The sequence below is a fragment of the Bubalus bubalis genome, chromosome 21 (assembly GCF_019923935.1).
Source record: "Bubalus bubalis isolate 160015118507 breed Murrah chromosome 21, NDDB_SH_1, whole genome shotgun sequence".
NCBI lineage: Eukaryota > Metazoa > Chordata > Mammalia > Artiodactyla > Bovidae > Bubalus > Bubalus bubalis.
This window is the reverse complement of record NC_059177.1, coordinates 48,190,495-48,212,679: the sequence shown is the minus strand read 5'-3', so window position 1 is coordinate 48,212,679 and position 22,185 is coordinate 48,190,495. Positions and strand designations below refer to the sequence as shown.

General features: G+C 46.9%; 3 protein-coding genes and 1 long non-coding RNA gene across 34 annotated transcripts in view; 1 reads left to right on the top strand and 3 right to left on the bottom strand.

The window, feature by feature from the left end:
- Positions 1 to 8,757, bottom strand: part of NT5DC2 (5'-nucleotidase domain containing 2) — a 51,684-nt gene extending 42,927 nt beyond the window's left edge. Inside the window, exon 1 of the mRNA XM_045163898.1 lies at positions 8,452 to 8,757. Within this exon, the coding sequence (XP_045019833.1) occupies positions 8,452 to 8,686 (235 nt within the window). The 5' untranslated portion in view covers positions 8,687 to 8,757. The remainder of the gene's footprint in view (positions 1 to 8,451) is intronic.
- A 1,877-nt stretch (positions 8,758 to 10,634) lies between these two features.
- On the top strand, positions 10,635 to 21,836 carry SMIM4 (small integral membrane protein 4). Its single transcript, XM_045163899.1, has 3 exons — positions 10,635 to 11,064; positions 13,777 to 13,864; positions 21,290 to 21,836. Exons 1-3 carry the CDS (start codon positions 10,641 to 10,643, stop codon positions 21,300 to 21,302), a joined length of 525 nt encoding a protein of 174 aa, XP_045019834.1. The 5' UTR covers positions 10,635 to 10,640; the 3' UTR covers positions 21,303 to 21,836.
- LOC123465252 lies at positions 10,866 to 13,780 on the bottom strand. Its single transcript, XR_006640412.1, has 2 exons — positions 12,186 to 13,780; positions 10,866 to 11,248 (listed from the first exon to the last, which is right to left on the bottom strand). It is a non-coding gene; the product is annotated as an uncharacterized LOC123465252 (long non-coding RNA).
- Positions 17,639 to 22,185, bottom strand: part of PBRM1 (polybromo 1) — a 108,828-nt gene continuing 104,281 nt past the window's right edge. For all 31 annotated transcript variants that reach the window (XM_044934081.1, XM_044934096.1, XM_044934097.1 and 28 more), the window contains one exon: positions 17,639 to 20,501. In XM_044934081.1, coding sequence (XP_044790016.1) covers positions 20,329 to 20,501 — 173 coding nt within the window. In that variant the 3' untranslated portion in view covers positions 17,639 to 20,328. The remainder of the gene's footprint in view (positions 20,502 to 22,185) is intronic.

Here is a 22,185-nt window from a genome sequence, read left to right as displayed (position 1 = left end):
TTGTCGAAACAGTCCAGGAAGGACAGGGTGGGGTTAATTGAGCAACTAGCCTTGACGTATATACACTGTCATGCATAATATAGAAATCTAGTGGGGAGCTGCTGTACAACCAACGGAGCTCAGTTCTCTGCTGTGTGATGACCTAGATGGGTGGGATTGGGAATGGGGTGGGAGGGAGAAGCCAGAGGGTAGATACAGATATATCGATATGATTCTCGTTGATGTGCAGCAGAAAGCAACACAACACTGGCAAGCAATTATTCTCCAATTCAAAATAAATTTTAAAAACGTGGTATGCATATACGATGGAATATTATTTAACCATAATAACAAAGGAAACTGGATCATGTATAGAGACGTGGATAGACTTAGTGCTGTCATACGGAGTGAATAAATCAAAGGAGAAAAAAAGTATCATAGATGACACATATATGTGGACTCTAGAAGTAGTGTTATAGATGAACCTATCTACAGGGCAGAAATAGAGCCACAGCTGTAGAGAGTGGGCATGTGAACACGCTCCGGGAAGGAGCGGGTGGGCAAGCTGACAGAAGGGCACTGACATCTGTACACTCCTTGTGTGAAACGGGCAGCTAGCGGGAAGCTGCCAGGCACCCCAGGAAGCTCAGCTCGGTGCTCCGGGAAGATCAAGAGGGGTGGGACGGTGAGTCTCTTGGGAGACTCAAGACGGGGGGATGTATGTACACTTACAGCTGATCGACACTGGTGTACAGCAGGAACTAATTACACTGTAGTTACTTTTCCATTGAAAAGTAAAAAAAAAAAAAAAAAAAAAAAGAATGGGAGAAAATATTTTCAGATGATAAAACAAATACTCTCCAAAATATACAAACAGCTCGTGGAGCTCAATATCCAAAAAACAAACCAAAAAACCTAAACAGACACGTCGCAAAGTAGATATACAGATGGCCGGGAAGCAGACGTGAAGACGCTCGTCATGGATATCAGGGACGCGAGTCCAAACTACAGTGAGCTGTCGCCTCACGCCTGCAACAACGGCCACCACCTAGAATCTACACAGCAGACGCTGCAGAGGTGCGCAGACGAGAACCCTCCCACACTGTTAGTGGGAATGTAAACTGCTGTAGCCGCTGTGGAGAATGGTATGGAGGTTCCTTAAAAGACTATAAAAACAACTATCATAGCACTCATCCACCCAACGCCTGGGCATACACCCTAGAAAATCATAATTCAAAAGGACACATGTATCCCAGTGTTCAATGCAGCAGTATTTACAACAGCCAGGATGTGGGAAGAACCTGTCTAGGGAAACACGAATGGATAAAGCAGCTGTGGTTCAAATACAGAAATGAATATTACTCAGCCACAAAAAGGAAGGAAACTGGGTCACTTGTAGACGAATCTAGTGTACGTCATAAAGAGTGAAGTAAGTGAGAAAGAGAAAAACAAATATATTTTAACATATACTTGGAATCTAGAACAGCAGTACAGATGAACGTACTTGCAGGGCAGGAATTGTGACACAGAACACATCTGTAGACACAGCAGGGAAGGAGCGGGTAGAGTGAGCTGAAAGAAGAGTGAAATGGATCAACTACCACGTGGACGAAAGACAGCTGGCGGGAAGCTGCTGGGCAACGCTCTGTGAATACCTAGAGGGGTGAGACGGAGGCTCAAGAGGGAAGGGATATATGCATACTTACAGCTGATTCACACTGATGTAAACAGAAGCCAACACAACACTGGAAACCAATTATCCTCCAATTAAAAAAAAAGATGTCTTACATATACAGACAATGGAATACTGCTCAGCAGTAAAATGGAACAAAACTGGGTCACCTGTCGGGATGTGGATGGGTCCAGAGTTGTCGTACAGACTGAAATAAGTCAGGTAAAACAACAGATACTGTGGATTAACACACAAATATATGGAAGCTGGAAAAATGTTACAGATGATCCCATTTGCAGAGCAGGAACAGAGATGCTGAGGTAGAGAGCAGACTTGCGGACACAGCAAGGCACACTGAGAGAGGAACACTGACATATGTGCACCGCCATGAAGACAGTGGATAGCTAGCGGGGAGCTGCGGTATCACACAGGGGCCCAGCTTAGTGGGCGGCGAGGATCGAAAGGGGCGGGATAGTGAGAGTGGGAGGGAGACTCAACACACATGGTGTGTGTGTGTGTATCTATCTTTATATCTGATTCACATTGTCTTACAGCAGAAACCAACACAACATCGTAAAGCAGCTGTCCTTCAAAAATATAAATTAAAAAAAAAAAGATGTGGTACATATAAACAATGGAACATTACAAAACCATAAAAAGGAACATAATAGTGTCATTTCAGAGATGTGCATGGACCGAGAGCTGTCAGAGACGGTTAAGTCAGAAAGACAAAGGAAATGTCGTATATTAACACACATATATGTGGAATCTGGAAAATGGTACAGAGGAACCTTTTATCTGGGCAGGAAGAGAAATACAGTTGTAGAGAATGGACTTTGTGGACACGCCAGCGGAAGGCGCGAGTGAAGAACTGAGAGAGCAGCACCGACACAGCCACAGTGTGTGTGAAGCAGATGCTGGTGGGAGGCTGCTGCACAGCGCGGGGCCAGCTCGCTGAGCTGCAACGACCAGGCGGGGTGGAACGGGACACGGAGGGGAAGCTCCGGACAGAGCGGACGGAGGCACACTTACAGCTGATTCACACTGTTGCACAGGAGAAACTAACAACACTGTAAAGCAATTACACTCCAATGAAAACTAACAATATAAAAAAAAAAGAACAGCAGAAAACATCTGCAAACTAAATAACAAAGGATTAATCTCCAAAATATACAAACAGCTCATTGAGCTCAATATTAAAAAAAACAATCCAATCAAAAAATGGCCAAAAGATCTAAATAGACAGCTCTCCAAAGAAGACATACAGATGGCCAAGAAGCACATGAAAAGATGCTCAACATCACTAATTATTAAAGAAATGCAAATCAAAACTACCATATTGTATCACCTCACACCAGTCAAAATGACCGTCATCAAAAAATCTACACACAATAAATGCTGCAGAGGGTGTGGAAAAAAAGCGAATCTTCTTGCACTGTTGCGGGGATGCAAATTGGTATAGCCACTATGGAGAATGGTATGGAGGTTCCTTAAAAAACTACAAATAGAACTACCATACCACCAGGAATCCCTTGCCTGGGCATATACCCTGAGAAAACCATAGTTCAAAATAACACATGTATCCAGATATTCACTGCAGTGGTATTTTAACAGCCAGAATGTAGAGACCTAATTGTCTAGGGAAAGATGAAGCTGTATATGTATGTACATACATACAATGTATACATTGTGTATATACACACATATATACAATGTATATATACACATATATACATTGTGTATATATATATATATATATACACAATATATATACAATGTATATATACATATATACAATGGAATGCTCAGTTGTGTCTGACTCTTTGCTCCCTATGGGCTGTAGCCCACCAGGCTTCTCTGTGGGTGGACTCTTTCAGGCAAGAACACTGGATCAGGTTGCCATTTCCTCCTGCAGGAGATCTTCCTGACCCCGGGTCGAACCCGCATCTCTTGGGTCGCCTACACTGGCAGGTGGATTCTTTTACCACCGCACCACCTGGGAAGTGGCACCACCACGAAACAGAATGAAACAGGGTCCTCTGTAGAGAGGTGGACGGATCTAACGTCTGTCATATAGAGCGAAGTAAGTCACAAAGAAAAAAACAAATCCCGTGTAGTGAGACATACATGTGGAATCTAGAAAAATGGTAGTGTGTGTGTGTGTGTGTGTGTGTGTGTGTTAGTCGCTCAGTTGTTTCCAACTTTTTGTGAGCCCATGGACCACAGCCTGCCAGGCTCCTCCATCCATGGAACTCTCCGGGCAAGAATACTGGAGTGGGTAGCCATTCCCTTCTCCAGGGGATCTTCCCGGCCCAGAAAAATGGTAGAGATGAAGCTATTTTCAGCAACAGAGACGCAATGCAGATAAGAAACATGTGGACACATGAGGGAAGGGAAGTGTGGGATGAACTGGAGATTAGGATTGGCATACATATACTACCACGTGTGAAACGGATGGGCAGTGGGAACCTTCTGTGTGGCACAGGGATCTCAGCTCTGAGATGACACATTTGGGTGCTATGTGGGTGGAGGTGGGAGGAAGGTCCATGATGGAGGGGATAAATGTAGACCCACAGCCGATTCACTACGTTGTTCAGCAGAAACTAGCACAGCATTGTTAAGCATTATATGCCAATAGTAAAAAAAAAGATTGAGGAGTGACAAAGGGGGAGTGAAACCGAGCAGGATCTTGTGGGGGTTCTGAGCAGGGAATCATTTCTGTCCCCCGTTTCTTGTTTGGAGGGAAGAGACTCCAGCCTGCATGACCTTCTCTGATTTCTCAAGAGAGATTCAAACAGTCACTTGCTCGGAAGGAAAACGATGCAGAGATGGGAGGAACAGCCAAGAAACCACCTGAGGCAAGATTTGAGGAACCAGAGAAACTCATCAAGAGTAGGAGACCGGGACTTCCCTGGTGGTCCTGTGGTTAAGAATTCCAGGGTTCGACCCCTTATTGGGGAACTAAGATCCCACGTGTCTTGGAGAAGGCCGTGTGCCCCAAATCCTGAAGCCTGGGCACCACAACTAGAGTCCATCTGCCTGAACAAAATACCCCACGTGATGCAACTAAGGCCCAATGCTGCCAAATAAATACATAATAATAATAATAAGAGTGCAGACCCTGCACACACCCTAATCTTAACAGGAACCCCAGTCTTGAGCCATTGTTATAAAAATTCCTCAGTGATTCCTCCCATGTTGGGAGACTGTATTTCGATGCAGGAACCTGCTGGAACCTTGCCTGGCAAAGCAATAAGGCTAATCTTTTCTGCTTCACCCAGAACTGTCTCCGAGATTTGATTTGGCACCAGTGCACAGGGGCTGAATTTTCAGCATCACCTCGAGCCACAGATCATTGCTAATTATGACAGGGGGGACGTGCGTGATGGGTTCTGGGCCACTGACCAGGCTGTTCCCCTCTGAGGACACAGTAATAGCCACCAATGCCCTGGCTACTCCCAGGGGGCTGAGGAGTCCTGGACTTGTTTGCCTTAGTTTCCCCATCTGTGCACTGGGGGAGGTAGATGAGGAAAGGGCACGGGCTTTGAGTTCAGAGAGAAAACCAAGCCCTCTCTCTCTGGCTTGTGACCTCAGGAAAATCACCTCACCTTACCGTTTGGGCCTCAGTTTCCTTGTCTCTAAAGGGGAAATAAAAATTGTATCAAACTGCAGAATAAATAGGAGGGTCCCACAGAACATGCTCTGGGCAACATTCTTGCCTGGACTCTCGACAAATGTAGGATTAAATGGGCAATGCCCCTGTGGAGCCCATACCTCCTGTCCTCAATTGCCCTCAAGGAAACAGGGTTTGCAGGGGGTCAGGGGGGAGCAGGCAGGACTAGGTGCACACACAGGGTACCTTTTGGGGCCTCCAGGTGGCCCCATTCCTGAGACCTCTAGCCCATGGCTGAGGCCCAAACAGCCCAGGCCTCCAGGGAATTAATTTGTCTCCGACACAACCAGCTGTGGTTCGAAGCAGAGGCCTGTGGCCATGCAACAGATATTCACCTTGGAGGCCCCTAAGGAACACGGTCTCCACCCCCATCCCCTTTCCTTTGGAGCCCAGCACAGTGCGTGGGTGGGGGAACAGGTGAGGCCGGTTCCTCTGCTAGCCCTGGGGCCCGGCAGAGCAGCCCCTCCAGACTCGTGGGTGCAGATGGAACACTCCTCACCTGGGTGCACAGGAGACCCAGCTGCCTGCAGCTCTCTTGGAAGCTAAGCGCTTCTACAACATCCCTTCCCAACCGTCCTAAGTTCCTGGGTGTCAACTGTGACTCTCAGTTCAAAGTCTAGTAGTTCCCCAGGAGGGGAGAGGTCTGCTTGGCAGTGCAACCCCTTGCTGGCACTGACTTCTGGCCAAATCCAAGCTTTCACCTCTGCCCCAGAGCATGTTCCCAGGGATGGACAATCCTCCCAGGAACAAAGAAGGATGGGGAAGCAGCCCACAGACCAAGCCTCCTGAGGCCCAGCTTCTACACTGAGAACACCATAGGTCTGGGGCCCACAAGGTCCCAGTTTCTTCCACAAGGCTGCAGTGGTGCAGAGACAGGGGAGGAGACACGCTTCCCCTTGTACCAGCCCCCCAGGCTCACTGGTCTCACTGCACAGCGCCCAGCTTCCTGGCCACCTCTTCCCCATGGCAGCCATGAGACCCACTCATGGGGGCCATTCTCCTGCTGCTTCTGGATCCCCAACATTTTTGGCACCAGGGATAATTTTTTCATGGACAGGTTGGGAGTGGAGGGGATGGTTTCGAGATGATTCAAGCACATTACATCTATTGTGTACTTGATTTCTATTACTACATCAGCTCCACCTCAGATCATCAGGCATTACATCCGGGAGGCTGTGGACCCCTGCCTTAGAGCCTCCCCTTGCTCAGTCTCCACTCCAACTCCATGAGGTGGTCACATTTATTCCTCCATCATCCAGATGAAGAAATCAGAGTTTAGGGAGATAAAGTCACTTACTCCAACCCATCTAGCAGTACGCCATGGAGCTGAGATTTAAATTCAGGTTACCCCACCTGTCTCAATCACTGTGCCCCCTGGCCTAGCCTTCCTGTGTCGCCACATTGAGGCCAGGGTTGAGGGGGGAAGGGGGGGCTTGCCTGGGACCTGGCTCCCTGATAGTTTTGCCCATAGGCATCAGCATGCCTCTGGGGCTTCCCCGGTGGCTCAGCGGTAAAGAAACCACTTGCAATGCAGGAGACTAGGAGACACGGGTTTGATCCCTACCTGGGTTGGGAGGATCCCCTGGAGGAGGGAATGGCAACCCACTCCAATATTCTTGCCTGGGAAATCCCATAGACAGAAGAGCCTGGTGGGCTAGTCCATGGGGTCACAAAGAGTCAGAAGTGACTGAGCAGGATCAGCATGCCTCAATGTCCAGAATCGCTCCCCAGAAAAAACAGCCAGAAGGGGAGAGTTAGGAATGAGGTGTGTAAGTCTGGTTCATCCTGGCACTCACCAGGGCAACTTGGAAACGACCTTGTCCTTATCACATCAAGAGGAGCTTGAGGGTCTATGAGAAGATGTGAAGATTCAGGTAGGCCCTGGAGAGCTAAAGCCCACTAGACCTCCCTCTGTCTCTTTGCCACACACACAAAACAGGCTTCTCAGGCGGCTGTACAGAAGGTCTTCTCCGAGGCGCAGAGCAAAGACATCTCCGCACACAGCACTCCAGGAGTGTTCTGTTCAGGAGGGGGTAAGGTTAGGGACCTTCCTCAGAGAAGGCCAAGGACTTCAAAACCACCGTTTCTCAGGGGTCTGGTGCTGCCTCAGCTTCTCAAGAGGTGAGTCCTGTCCACCCAGCACTCCCGGGTCTCCATACTGCTGGAGCGGAAGCCTCGGTTCAGTCACTTGGAATCTTCCAGATAGGACCACGTTTGTCCTTCAGACAACAAAAGCCGCGTCACTCCTGGGGGGAGGGGGCTCCTCCGGAAGCTCCCCTGTCCCTTCTTGGCTTCTTTCCCAGTCACCGCCACAACCCTGAGACAGGGGCCCCGGCAGGACTGTGTTTTCCGACGTAGGACACCGAGGGTCCGCGAGGGAGAGGCTCGCTGAGCGCCACCCGGCTGGCCACAGAGATAGGGCCCGGAGCCAACCACATCTGTCCGCTGCAGCGGCAGGGCTCCCGACACCAGGACAAACCTCCAGCCCTCTCCGCCCTCTGGCCTCACCGGGGCCTCATCTGCCCGTTTCGCCGAGGGAGAGGACAGAGGAGAAAGTGCCCTGACCGAGGGAGCAACAACTCTTCTGGATTCCAGGGGGCTGGGACGACTTGGTGTTGTTTCTCAAACAACGCCTTCTCCTCCTAGACAGAGACCGCCGGACTCTAGAGGCGGCCGAAGAGTGCAGTCAGCATCTTTGGGTCGAGAGTCCCTCCGAGTCCGCTCCGGCCAGCGCCGCCGGCTGGTTGGCTTTGTCTCCAGTACTCCCGCCCCAACTAAGGGCCCCGAAGAGAACAAGGGGTTGGGGGTGTTTCCGCTTCGGTGGGACTCTGAGGAAAGACGGCGGGGTCCCGCCTTCCGGCGGCCGCTCCAGGAACCCCGGAGCTACTGAGAACCAGCGGAGGAACAAACCTCGCGCGCGCGCCCGCCCGCCTCCAAGCGTCCCCAGGACCACCCGCCCGAGTCTCCCGAAGGGCAGCCGGGCCTTGGGGCTCAGGAGCTCAGGCGAGCCCCACCACCGCGCTTCCCCCGAGGAGCGGCGTGTCCCGGACGACTCGCAAGTGGTGCCCTGGAGCTTGCCGCTGCTCCGGCTACACCCCCGACGCTCCTCCCGCTCGGGCTCACTTACCGTGCACCAGTCTCCGCATGTCTTGGTACCGAGCCCACAGGTGTGCGCTGGGCTCGGCAGCGCCGCCGACCGGCGCCGGGGCGGGCGCGGAGCGCGGGGCGCCCGGGCAGTGGGCGCCGGGACCCGGGGGGCCGCAACCTGGGCAGGAGGGCGAGGACGAGGCGGCTCGCGGCCCGCCGTGGTCTCGGCGCGGCACCCAGCGCCGAGCGGCCGCCCGCAGCCCCGCACCCGCCATGCCCACTGCGCGCCTCCCGCGCAGCCCTTGGCCCTCAGGCCAGTCCGCCGCCCCTCCGACTGCGCGCCCGCCACGGTGGCCTCGTGCTCCCTCACGGCGGCCGGCCAATGGGCGCGGCGCGCGGAGCCCGTCCGCCAATGGGCGCGCCCCTCGGCCCCGGCGGGGCGGGAGGTCCCGGGCGAGGCGGGGCGGGGCGGGTTGCCGGGCCCCTTCCCCCAGTCTCCCGAGAGGTCCAGAAGTCTGCGCCCCTCTGCGGAATCTGCTGAGGCCATGGCGGCTCTTTCTGTCTTCCTCCCGGGAGGTCGGAATACCTAAGAACGGCCGTCCCCGCGAGGCTCCGGACGGCCCGGGCTTGGAAAGGAGAGGGCCAGAGTGCTGCGGGTCTACCTGGGCCCCCCAGTCCTCTTTCTCCCTCTCTGCTCCTGGGTCCTCCCGCCCCTTCCTCCACCTCCTGTCTTCCAGACCTCAGATCCTCCGCCCCTTCCCCCAGTTCTGAAACCGGGGTCTTGTTCCCCGCCTCCCGCCCATGACTGGCTATGCCAGTTCGTTTCACTCACTTACCTAGAGAATAAAGAGTTCTTCCCGCGCGCTCCCTGCTGCCAGCCCCACGCTGGGTGAGACCTCGGGACCCGCAGTGCAGCCGACGCCCGCTGAAGCAGCCCCTTCGCTCTCCGGGCTCTGTGCTCACACAGGTGAACCCTATTAACGTGGAGCGAGGCGGAGGGCCAGGGCTGACTGTGCCTGCCGGGTTCCTACCTCAGCAAATGGCCGCACCGACCCGCACCACTCCTCGCTCCCCCACTTGGACCCCTCCTGCTCTTCTAGCACTATCAACAGGATTTTTAACGAAATTACTCTTTCCTGCTGGGAAGCACTCTCCACCCGCGTTTATTTCACTCCGATTCGGTATCTGAGTCCTCAAATATCCGTGCCCTGGGCCTTGAGCAGGCCTACCCTGCACCTGGGGCCTTGTCGGTGGAGAGCTAGCTAGACACTGTTTCCTTGAGGTGCTCTCCGCGGTGGCCTCGCCGGCTTTAAGGGTGTGTGTACAGTCTACTATTCCCTGCCCCTTGACTGAGGACCTACAGTGCCAGTCATGTGACGAGTGCTGGCACAGGATAATGGAGGCCATAGGTGGGCCCGTGGGGGTGGGTGGGTGCGGCCCCCACCCCCAGGGCCCCAGTGAACTAGGTGTGTGCTGGGGGTTTGGCCACCTATAAGTCTCGTCTGGGTGGAAATGGGCGCTTTGTGGCGTCCAGCCCACAGAGCCACCAAGAGAAGCCAGAGTGGGCACCAAGCCGGTGTGTGGACATGGTTTAGTAGGGTTTGCCCCAGGAGAAGGCAGGTTATCCAGGCAGCAGCTTGGGCCTGGCAGCTCAGCAGCGGGCCCTGCTACCTTCTAGAGTTGCTGCATGATCTCTCTTTTCCAGCCTGTTTTTATATATTGTGTCTATAATACTAAACTCTCTTATTGATTCTAAGTTTTCATTTGATGTTCTTAGATTGTCTAATAGTCTGGGAATAACGGTAAGTGCCCCATACAGGATAGTTTTTATTAATGTTATAGTTGTTTGCCACAAGATGTTTACTTAGACTTTTGTCGTGCTAAAGTTCAGCTTTCAACAGTGCATCTCAAATCCTGTTATTTTTAGAAGTCCAGGCATCAGTTACGATCACGAAATAAATGCAAGGCGTTGTGTGACTGTATTTTAGAGCATGGTGCAGTACACGTTTAGTAGTACATCAGTGAGCGTCATCACTTCTCTTAGGACTTTAAGAGAAAAGATGGCGGTGGCAGAGTAGGGGGCGCGGCCGCCAACTCTGAGTACCAGCTCGAACAAGGGAGGGCAGGGGGCGGGGCCGGGCCGACGCCACGTGGGAGGTCCCGCCCCTTGGCCCGCCCTGCCTCCAAGAGCAGGAGTGTCTGCGCCTGCTGGGCTCGGCTTCACCGAGCATGCGCACTCCGTTACATTCTGATTGGCGGACCCGCGAGTCCCGTCTCACCCTTGGTGGAGGCGGCCCAGGTTCTGGGTCCGGAGCTCAGCGCCCAGCTCCTTACCGTCTTCGGGCTCCACTGTTGACCACCGTGGAGGCGGTGCAAGACTCGGATTGCAAGGCAACCTGGCCGTCGGACTCAGCAAGGACGGGCAGAGCGGCTTTGGTTTCATCCGGGCGCTCCAGCCTTCGTTCCGCCTTACCCTCCTCCAACGACCTCCCTATGTCCGGCATGTTTTCCAGGGCCCAGGTGAGGCGGGTTCTGCAGCGGGTGCCCGGGAAGCAGCGATTCGGCGTCTACAGGTTCCTGCCCTTCTTTTTTGTCCTCGGAGGAACGATGGAGTGGATCATGATTAAAGTGCGCGTGGGCCAGGAGACCTTTTGTAAGTGGGGGTGCAGCAGCCTCCGTTTCTTTTCAAGCAAGCAGGAGGCGGCAAAGGAACCATTTTGCTGGGAATATTGTTAGGTTGCAGACCTCTCATTCCGCTCAGCGCTGAGCTGCTTTTATCCTGCAGAAGGGCGAGTACTGTCTCCCTCACTGGGGCGTGGACATCCGCCTGGGCTCTCCTACAAGCGGGGCGACAAAGATACATTGGTGTCCAACCTTGAGACCTTCCCTGCACCTAGATGGGAGGGCACGTGACTGCACTCTGGACGCTGTCCTTTCAAGCCTGCCAGTGACACTGGGCCTAAGGAATAGACTTGCCCACAGCATCTAGAAGCGGGATAGAAGGATATGTGTAAGCTCCTAATTGGCACATCCAAACCCTAGGGAGAGCTGGTCTGCCCCGCTTAAATACCACTGTCTTTACAGGCCAGAGTCATGGGTACCAAGGGCAAGCACTGTAAACAGAGTGCCTGGCATTGCTTTGCTGAGCACTAGCTCTGGATAGGCTAGTTCCTCTTCCAGAAAGAATTCTCTAACTCCTAGGCCCTTTCTGCTTTCTCCCTCTCCAGAAACACGATCACTTGTGAACTGCCAACCCTCATTTAAAAAATAAATTAGCGGTTTCTAAAGATACTTAATTCTTCTGTTCATCCATTCATTAATATTTAATGACCACCACTTAGAAGACATAATAAGGCAGAGGGCTCCCCACCCCAGAAGAACACTAATGGGAGAGACAGATCATTCAGTTACTATTAAGTGTGATTACTTGTGAGGGGAAAGTGGAGGGAACATGGGATTCCTGGGTGGGGCACCTGAATTGTACTAGGTGGTGCAGGGAAGGCTGCCTGGAGGAGTGACCATGTCAGGGGGGCCCAAAGATTGTCAGCCAGATGAGGGAAACATTGGTGGTGTTGCAAGTGTCTTCTGCCAGTGCTAAGAGCAAACTTGGGGGCCTTGGTGTGCAAGTATGCTGTGTTTGAGGGACTGAAACAGGTGAGCAGCGTGAGGGATGGTGTGGTTTAAAAGGTGCTTGGAGGGGCCACAAAGGGACCAGAGAACCAAGACTGTATCCCAGAGGACTGAAGAGTTTCAAGCAGCAGGAGGTGAACATACGTGGTGAATGACTTTTTGTGGAAAGCACACTGGCAGGAAGACGTAGGCTGTATGGTTGTCCAGGTTTGGGATGGTGGTCTAGACTAGGATGAGATGCCAAGAAGTGGCTAGAGTTGACACTCCAGAGGCAGTACTGACAAGGCCATGGTGTTTGAGTAGACTCAGGAGATGAGGAGTGGAGGCTTCTGGTGGGGCAGCTGGGGCAGTGGGGAACATAAGCAGAACAGTCCTGGGCTCCATTTTGCCTGTGCTGAGGGGTACATGGTTATATAGATAGAAGGCACATCTAGGCCTTAGATCTAGGTTAGTGGGTCACTCACATGCAGATTGTGATGAAAGTTAGAGCTTAAGCCCCAACATTTTAAGGGTGACTGAGAGTGGCCAGAGAGGCAAGGAGGGAAACAAGAAGGGTCTTTTATCGTAGAAGACAGGCAGTTCAGGAAGTTCAACTAAGTGGGTGGGAGGTAAGTTTTCTCTCCTCTACCAGGAGACTTGAAGATATGCAAATACTGATCAGGACAGAGCAGGTGGAGGGAGGCTGGATATACTCTGGCCCTTGAGAAGGTGGGAGAGGATGGGATCTGAGCAAGGCAGGGTAGCCCTTGAAAATCAGTGGGAAGAGTTCTTTACTGACGACTTTTCTCTCTGTGCAGAAAGAGTTCATGGCCATTTGGGGTGAGCGGAGTAGGGTCAGGGCCATGGCTGAAGCAACAGGATTGTCAGGCATCATAGTGAACCCAGTTAGGTACAACACCCACAGTGCGTAGCAAGCAGAGTGAGGCATGGAGAAGGAAGGAAGTTGCATCGATCTGTAGTTGGGGTTTTGAAGGTGTGTCAAGAAGCTGGTACTAGTAAGAGGGAATTTCAGCTGGTTTGGGCAGGAAGAGAGAACAAGGAGCTGAGGAAGTTGGTAAAGATCCAAGGACAGAAAGGCTGCTAGAAAGGGAGCAGAGGTTGCGGTCAGAACAGAAGGAATTTATTACTTCAGAGGAAACTTGCAAGATGGCAAAAGTTGAGAAGTCAGGAAGATGAAGGGGGCTGTTGCTTCTTATCTGTTGGGAATGGTGTCAACTGGAAAGATGGCACAGGACAGGGTCAAGGAATCTGAGCTAAATGCCAGCGTTTTCAGAGACGGAAGGGTAGTGATGGACGGCAGATGCCAGGGAAGGTGGTGGCAAATGGCAAGGCCCCGGGAGGAAGAGGGTGGAGAAGCAGCAGCCGAGAACAAGGAGACTGCCCTCACCTCCCTGCCCTGAGTTCCTGGGTGTGACAGAGAGAGCAGCAGAGAGCTGTAGGGTTGGAAGTGCCTGAGAGAGGACAGTTAAGACAGATGATTTCAGAGAGAAGTGAAATTGCTAAGAGATGTGCTGTGACATGACCCTATCTTTGAGGACGCTGACTCTGACCCTGCTATTGAGAACTTTAACATAGTCCTCATTTAAATCAAGTCGTGTTTTAAGTTGATTTTGGCATTAAACATTATTGTTGAGATTCAGGTGATAGATCTAGACTACTGGTTAAATTACTCAGATACGTATTTTTAATTCTGTAGTTTCTTAAAAAATCTGAATCAAATCTTTGTTTGATACAGATGACGTCTACCGCAGAAAAGCCTCAGAAAGACAGTATCAGAGAAGGCTGCAAGATGCATCAGAGACTGAACTTCAGCAGTCAATAAAGTAAATATTAAACTTCACTACTGTTTTCAACTCCTTTTAAAATGTATTTTTCAGGTCTCTTGTTCTTAAACAGAACTGCCTTTATAAACAATTTTTATACTTTTCCTGTCCCTGCTTGAATACTTCCCAAGTCACTGATGCACAGCACTTGTGGGAAAATTATTTCCTACTGAAACAACGGACTCTAGTTTGTGAAACATTTCTTAAACAATTCAAGGATGAATCAGGATGCTTTTCAGTGTACCCTAAATTGTGAAGTCCTTTGTTTTAGGTAACCAGGGATAACCTAAGTTAATTTTTTGCTGAACTCAAATTTAATATGAATGAAAGTAAGGTCTCTACTGCAGGGTCATTTAAACGAGGATGACTATGCAGACTGCATTTCTGCTGCTACTGCTGCTAAGTCGCTTCAGTCTTGTCCAACTCTGTGCGACCCCATAGATGGTGGCCCACCAGGCTCCCCCGTCCCTGGGATTCTCCAGGCAAGAACACTGGAGTGGGTTGCCATTTCCTTCTCCAATGCATGAAAGGGAAAAGTGAAAGTGAAGTCACTCAGTCGTGTCCGACTCTTCGCGACCCCATGGTCTGCAGCCTACCAGGCTCCTCCATCCATGGGATTTTCCAGGCAAGAGTACTGGAGTGGGGTGCCATTGCATTTCTGCCAGCTACCAATTGGTGAACATTTTCCTAGAATGCAAACACACCTTACTCACATTGTTGTGAACACCAACAACCCGTTCCCTTGTTTGACTCCACTAACATGAAGGGCTGGACCTCTGTTGAGGACTGGGGACCACAGGCTTCACTACCCTCTGTGAGGAAGATGCTGCCTTCATCCAGCTGCTGAAGACACTACTCCTTCCCCCAAAAAAGTGCATCTTCACAGCACTGAGCAACCACAGACTTGAGTTAAATCAGAGGCTCAGGCTATAGGGAGAGTTTGCAATCTAACCCAGATAAAGTTTGGATCAGGTGGTAGAAAAGCAAAGGCATCTTTCCAGGCTTGGATAACCACATCCAACATCTTTTCAAACAAAAAAATATCTACATATTAAAGAAGACTAAGTTGCAAAATCATTTCTACCTATTCACTCATGAATAAAGAAGCTGATGCTTAAGGCCACAGGTATTATCAAGTTACAGATCTCTGCCACAAATACACTGAAAACTAAGATCATGGCATCCAGTCCCATCACTTCATGGGAAATAGATGGGGAAACAGTGGCTGACTTTATTTTTCTGGGTTCCAAGATCACTGCAGATGGTGATTGCAGCCATGAAATTAAAAGACGCTTACTCCTTGGAAGGAAAGTTATGACCAACCTAGAGAGCATATTGAAAAGCAGAGACATTACTTTGTCACCAAAGGTCCATCTAGTCAACGCTATGGTTTTTCCAGTGGTCATATAAGGATGTGAGAGTTGGACTATAAAGAAAGCTGAGCGCCGAAGAATTGATGCTTTTGAACTGTGGTGTTGGAGAAGACTTGAGAGTCCCTTGGACTGCAAGGCGATCCAACCAGTCCATCCTAAAGGAAATCAGTCCTGAATATTCATTGGAAGGACTGATGCTGAAGCTGAAACTCCAATACTTTGGCCACCTGATGTGAAGAGCTGACTCATTTGAAAAGACCCTGATGCTGGGAAACACTGAAGGCAGGAAGAGAAGGGGACGACAGAGGATGAGATGGTTGGATGGCATCACCGACTCAATGGACATGGGTTTGGGTGAACTCCAGGAGTTGGTGATGGACAGGGAGGCCTGGTGTGCTGCGGTTCACGGGGTTGCAAAGAGTCGGACATGACTGAGCGACTGAACTGAACTGAAGGGATTTAAGTCAGTTCATTTATGTTAGAACCAATTTAGTATAAATAAAGAGCCACTCACCACTCACCTCATTAAAGTACTACTGAGCCACTGCTCAGATGTGGCTTGAGTTTGAAGACCAGTGATGACCAATAGCACCTGAGGGGGGAAGGTAGTCTTCACTTGCACTTTTGTCACAAGAGTTCCTGGTGACCTTAAACCTCATGGTTATTTTAATGACTAGACTGTTGCACAATACATTTAACTTGTGGCCTAACTCCATTTTTCCCCTCCTGCCCCAGTTTTAGAAGTTTAATACTTTGTGCATACATACCTTTTACAAAGAGAAGTTGTAAATGCTAGTAAAACCATCAGCTACCTTCTATGTCTGCTGTGGTTTCCTTCCCACTTCCATCACAGAAACAATCTCCAGTCTGAAATTTGTGCCTAACTTCCCTAGAGTTTTCCTCATCATCTTTTTAAAATACAAGTATTAGAGTGCTGATTTAAGACAACAAACCTTTGAAGATGACACAACAATGTCTGACATCAAGGGAAGTAGACTAGCAAAGCAATTACTGTATTAAATTGAAGATACTTTCAAAGCACACTAATTTGGATGGTACAGAACTAATTTTTGTTAAACCATTGTGGAGGCTTTTACCTTTGCCTCAATTTTTTTAAGCCTTCTACTAAAGGAATATGACTATGCACTTATCAGATACTAGGGTTATTTAAGGGAGCTGTAATAGTTTAAAGAGCAATGCTCTTATAAGCAGCTTACAGAAGTGCAGTGCCCCCTACTGTGAACTACACCGTCAAAGAACTTATATTTAAAAACCAGGATACTTTAGGATAACAAAAATCTAGCATTTACTGCTAGAAGTCGATGTCCACTGGGGTGCTGGGGGAACTACCTGGGCTTTGGAACTTCACTTTATCATCTGAATGGATAGGGAAAGGACCCAGGCACAGAGTAAATACTCAATAATGGAGGGCTCTCTGTGTTCATGTAGCAGTCCTGTTTTGGAAATCTTGCCTGGATCTCTGAAGTTATAGCAATTCAATTAATCTGTTTTTAGAAGTTTGGATTTTTCACACTGAGCTACTTTTCTTTAAAAAAAAAAGAAAATACACTTGGACCAGTGTTTTCCAAAACATTTTCTCTCCTAATAAAGTATGTGTGTGTTTTAGTCTTCACACATTTATGTGCAATCCACAAGATGTGCATTCTACATCTATTTGGGGGATAGATAATTTGTTCAGGTATGAACTTTCATTCAGCTGACCTAGCAGACTTCTGAATGAAGAGGAAATAGAGTAATACTTAGCAGTGTTGCTCTGAGTATGTAGCTGGAATGTTTAACTATACATCAACCATCCTTCACAGTATGTTCATGACCACAGATGGCAGGACAGCCCTAAACTCTTAGGAGAACAGAACCACAGGGATTTGCAAAGTGATATTAGAGGGAAACAGTTGGTTGATTTTACCAACACTTTCTGTTAAAAGTGTGGCCATTTTCTAGGAGCTTATAAGCATGATAAAAGTATTTCCAGGCCATTTGTCTCCTCTGGCCACACATCTACTTGAAATGGGTTACAGTGATTTATGATACAGGACATGCTGCCTTACCTTCCACCATCAGTAACAACTCCCTCTGCGACTTTAACTTCAACCTTTGCTGAGGACATGTTAGGAATCCCTGACTGTCAGTCTGAGAGGTGTGACATGGGCACATCAGGCTGCGGCCTGATTATACTTGGCTTCTGTGTTAATGCAGCCTGAGCCCTGGACCACGGTCGGGACACTGACTTTTGCCTGTACCTGAGGAGTGCTTTTCCTTTAAATTGGCAGCCGTATCCCTGTCAGCATAAAATCAAAGTTTGCAGGAATTAAACCTGCTTGAAACTAAACATCTGTCTGACACAAGCTTTAACAGAACAACCAAACCTGGTTAATCCCAATCACTTTGCAAACTCCATTTTTATTTGGATTAAAAAGCTTTAGATGAACAAACATATGATACATACATATTGTAAGACTAGTTACCACTTGAACCTTTTTTGATACAGAAGTTAGAATAAACCAAGTTTTAATCAGGTTTGAAAATGTTCAAATTCAAAAGTCAACAACACCAATTTGGAGATTTTACACAAAGAAGAGTCCCCTCTTAATCTTCCTCATAGGAAGAAAAGGAGGAGGGCAGTTCAAAAAACAAAGCAATTCAAGGCCTTTTAAATCAGTTAGCTGACATACTGTTTTAAACCTATAGGTCTTTCCCCCCACATAAACAAAATTCTTTTCCACATGAACTTACATTTTGAAAACATTTAGGCTATTATACTTTCTAAGCCATATCACTACGGTTCCTAAAGCTCACAGGAAAAAAAAAAAATGTATAGTTCACGTGTACCTTTTAAAGTCCATACATTTTTTTTTCCTTTTTCTTTTCTTTTTGGAAGATGGCTGACCTCAAATCTTATATCCTAAAATATTAACTGATATTCTCCAAGTCAATATACAGAAAGACATGATTCTAAAATAAATACATAGAGTTTAAACAACAACAACAACAAAAAAACTTACTAAGGGCCTGCCTCGTGGCCCTCTGGCCCGGCTCTGCACTGCCTTAGGGAAGCCCCTGGCTGGATCTATGGTTCCTACAGCACCTCTAGACACTGGGAAGGAGCCTGGAGGAGGAGTGCTCTGGCTTCTACTGCCCCACATAGCCCACAGTGAAGAGTTTTTAGAGGCTTCCCAAAAGAAGTCTCTTCCAGACCTTAAAAAGGGAAATAAGATGGGTGCATGAAATAAATAAATAACTTAACCAAAATTAAATTTCAGGTTCTTTGGTGTAATTCAAGGATGCCTAGAAATAAAATAATCTGATTGTATTATACAGTCCATGATGAAATGGCCCAAATAACCAGGAACTGAAGATTTCTTTATCTGATTCAGTTGAACAATAAGGTACTGACATACTACTGCAAAACATTTCTTAAAATTCAGAATTATTTAAAATACTTGATGCAAATTGAGATCCAGTGGTTGACTATAAGTAATTAAGATACAAGGACCTTCTGTATTTAAAGTATCTAGATACAAAGAGACTTTTTTCCATTCTATACTCTTTTGTCCCCATGATTTAGTAAGAATAGTGATTAAATATCCAGGTATTGATTCATACCAGATTAAAAGAAAAAAGTATCCTCTAAGAATCACTCAATTTACAAACAGCAGTGGAAGCTTCCCTACAATGGCAACCATCTTGCTACAACAAAGCAGGTTTCAAAAATGCTGACTGAAATACTGTTCCACGTTTGACGCTTTCTACCTGTCTGAGCATTATATATTGCCTCCAATTGTTTTTTTCCAGGATCATGTAAGAGAGACAGGGTCATTAAACCTAAGTATTTGGGATCTATAATATTCTTTTTAGTGAGCATTTTCTGAAATTATGAGTCCCTTCTGAAATTCAAAAGCACAAGCTACATTTTAAAATTATTTCAGAAAATCTTAAACTTCTGGTTGAGAATTACAACCTGAAACTTTGGAGGAAAAAAGAAAAAAAAGCCACGTCTGATGAGGAAATAAAGCATACTAAAACATATTTGCATATGCAGGCAATTCAGCCTCTTACAATTATGCTTCTGAAACAGCCCATATCCAGTTAATGCACTCCCCTCCCTAAGTTAGGTTAGGTGTTACGTTTAATAAATCACCCTCCAGCACACCTCAATACCTTCTTCAAGATGAACTTCCATTGTTTCAGTGTAAGAGATTTGAAGTTTTAAATCGTCTTAACATGTATAGGCATAAATTGTGAATTCATTATAAAAAGATCAAGAGTACCCTTAAACTTACCTGCCAAGACTAAACATAATTCAGGGTTGTGCACATGTTCTGCAAAGGTAACTGACACTACAGATGCCTAACTCAGAGCAAGAAAAAGTGCTTTCTCCCTCCAGGTGTCCGGGAGATGCACTAGCTACAGAAGACTGCACAGAGCTAACTTCAGATTTCTGAGAGTTACTAGAGCAAATGTGCCATGTCTGTCAAACATCTATCAAGTAACTAACAACCTTTTACTTTACCTGGAAGAAACAGTTTTTGCAAAAGTGGCTGAAGATATTTAGGCACATGAAACAGACACAAGTACACCCCCTTCTCTAAGATGTAAACTAGGACCAACTTCACATTTCATTGTCAACTTAAACTAATCTGTAAACTCTTTTGTATGTGTTTTTTTTTCCATTTTGTTTGTTATTTAAAAAACAAACAAAAATACCAACCAAAAAAATGAAAAACAAAAACCCCAAGCCAAGACAAAACCTCTGATGGTTTCAGCTCTATGGCAACAAGTAAAAAGGTAAAACTCCGAGTCTAAATATACAACCAATTATGAAACTGGTTTTAAATGAAGGAAACATATGCAAAAAAAATCTTTGTGTATTTGATAAAGTCAACTTAATATAACAAAAACAAATTGAAATAGCTTATTAAAAGTGTCCTTATATAAAAATGGCCTTGTGATGTACAGTAAAATGCAATAAAAATTGTCATCCTTTTTATCTCCCCCCACCCCCGGTAACTAAAATGGCTACTGTTCCACAAAACTCTTTATGCTTCTATAAAAGAAAAGTAATTGACGTGATTAAAGGTTTTCTAGATTGTATGCTTGGCGAATGTTGAGGGTGTCTCGGAGCATCAGATCCCGAAGGCGCCATAGGGCATCTGCCATGGTGGTGTGGGCCCCTTTACTTTTTAGCCAGTGAGAGGGAAGGCGGCTCTCCTGTTCTTTCGACAAATGGACATCACGTCTTCGAGCTGAAAATGGAAGTGTGGACAGAGAAATGTAAACATCAGTCCTAAGGTCTGATAGATTTATTGACATGTGAAACATCTGCTATTTATTAAATATTATGAAATTAACTCTACAGAACATTTCCCAGAAAATTTCATATATTGTTTTATAGGCATCTTGGTTTTTTTTTTTTAAGTTTCTTTTACTTATTTGCCACACACAGTAAAATGCTGGCATGCATATTTGCATGGCACATGGGGTCTTAGTTACCTGACCAGGGATCGAACCCATCCCCCTGAAGTGGAAGCCTGGATTCCTAACCACTGGACCACCAGGGAATTCTCTGACATCTTGGTTTTTAGAAAACTATTTTACTCAGCTATGAGTCAACCTAGCCAAGGATATCTCATTTCATGCTTTACAGTTTAGAAATTTTCTAATTTCTAACAGTTAATTCACAAGAGCTGCACAATGTAACAAAATTACTAGAACTGGGAACATAAGAGTTGCACAAACAGCTAAAAGATCTGACCACTAGTATTTTGTTGTAAGCACTTGTGATATTTAATAACTTCAATACTAACAAAAATTCCTAAAAAGGTAAATGTGAGGAAAGGGAAAACTATCTACTACTCTTAAAAGAAATCAATGATCAAATCTGGCTTAGAAATGAAGGATGAATTGTTGATGTTTAGTCGTCAAGTCATGTCTGATTCTTTTGTGACTCCATGAATTATAGCCCTCCAGGCTCCTCTGTCCATGGGATTTCCCAGGCAAGAATACTGGAGTAGGTTGCCATTTCCTTTTTCAGGGGACCTTCCTGACCCTGAGATCAAACCTGCATCTCCTGCATTGGCACGTGATTTCTTTACCACTAAGCCACCCGGGAAGCCCCTGAAGAATGGATGGAAACTTCTGAATTTCTTTGGAAACTTGGCAAGTTATTTCAGTATGTACTGAAAATATGTTAAGCCTGCTGAACTAAATGAGTAACTTGACAGATTAGAAACATGTCTTCCAATAATACTTTTATCTTTTTTAAAAATCGAGATGAAATAATTTTTAATTTGCCCAAATACATCTATGCTATGCCCAAATGCCTGAAAAATAGTTGAAAAAATTCAGAATATACTTATTGAGATAGCATTGATGTTTATGATAAAATGAAGCTTTGAAACTCAGCCAAAAAAAAAAAAATTTCAGTACATGATATCAATATACAAAACTGCAAATGCTTAAGCTAAATATATATTTTACTTAAAAAGGCCTTCCTCAGGTTTGGTTCCAGATCACAATAAAGCAAATCGCATTAATTTGTTTCCCAATGCAAGTAAAAGTTCCATTTATACTATACCATAGCCTATTAAGTGTGTTATATAGCGTCAGCTCTAAAAAAGCAACACAGGTACCTTAATTTTAAAAGACTATATTGCTAAAAACTGTCAGCCATCATCTGAGCCCTCAGCAGGCTGTAATCATTTTAAAATGGTAATGTCAAAGATTGTTGATCACAGATTCACCATAACCATTATAATAATAATGAAAAAGTTGAAACTATTGTGGAAATTACCAAAATGTTAACAGAAACATGAAGTGGTCACATGCTATTGTAAAAATGGTGGTGAGAGACTTGCTCATGGGGTGCCACAAACTTTCAATTTGTAAAAAAAACCAGTATCTGAGAAGTATAATAAGGCAAAGTGCAAT

Excerpts from the sequence above, each read along its gene's own strand:
- SMIM4 (XM_045163899.1), top strand. The coding sequence starts at position 10,641 with ATGCGCACTCCGTTACATTCTGATTGGCGGACCCGCGAGTCCCGTCTC. Across the intron at positions 11,065-13,776 it reads CGTGGGCCAGGAGACCTTTT|ATGACGTCTACCGCAGAAAA; the intron begins GTAAGTGGGGGT and ends TGTTTGATACAG.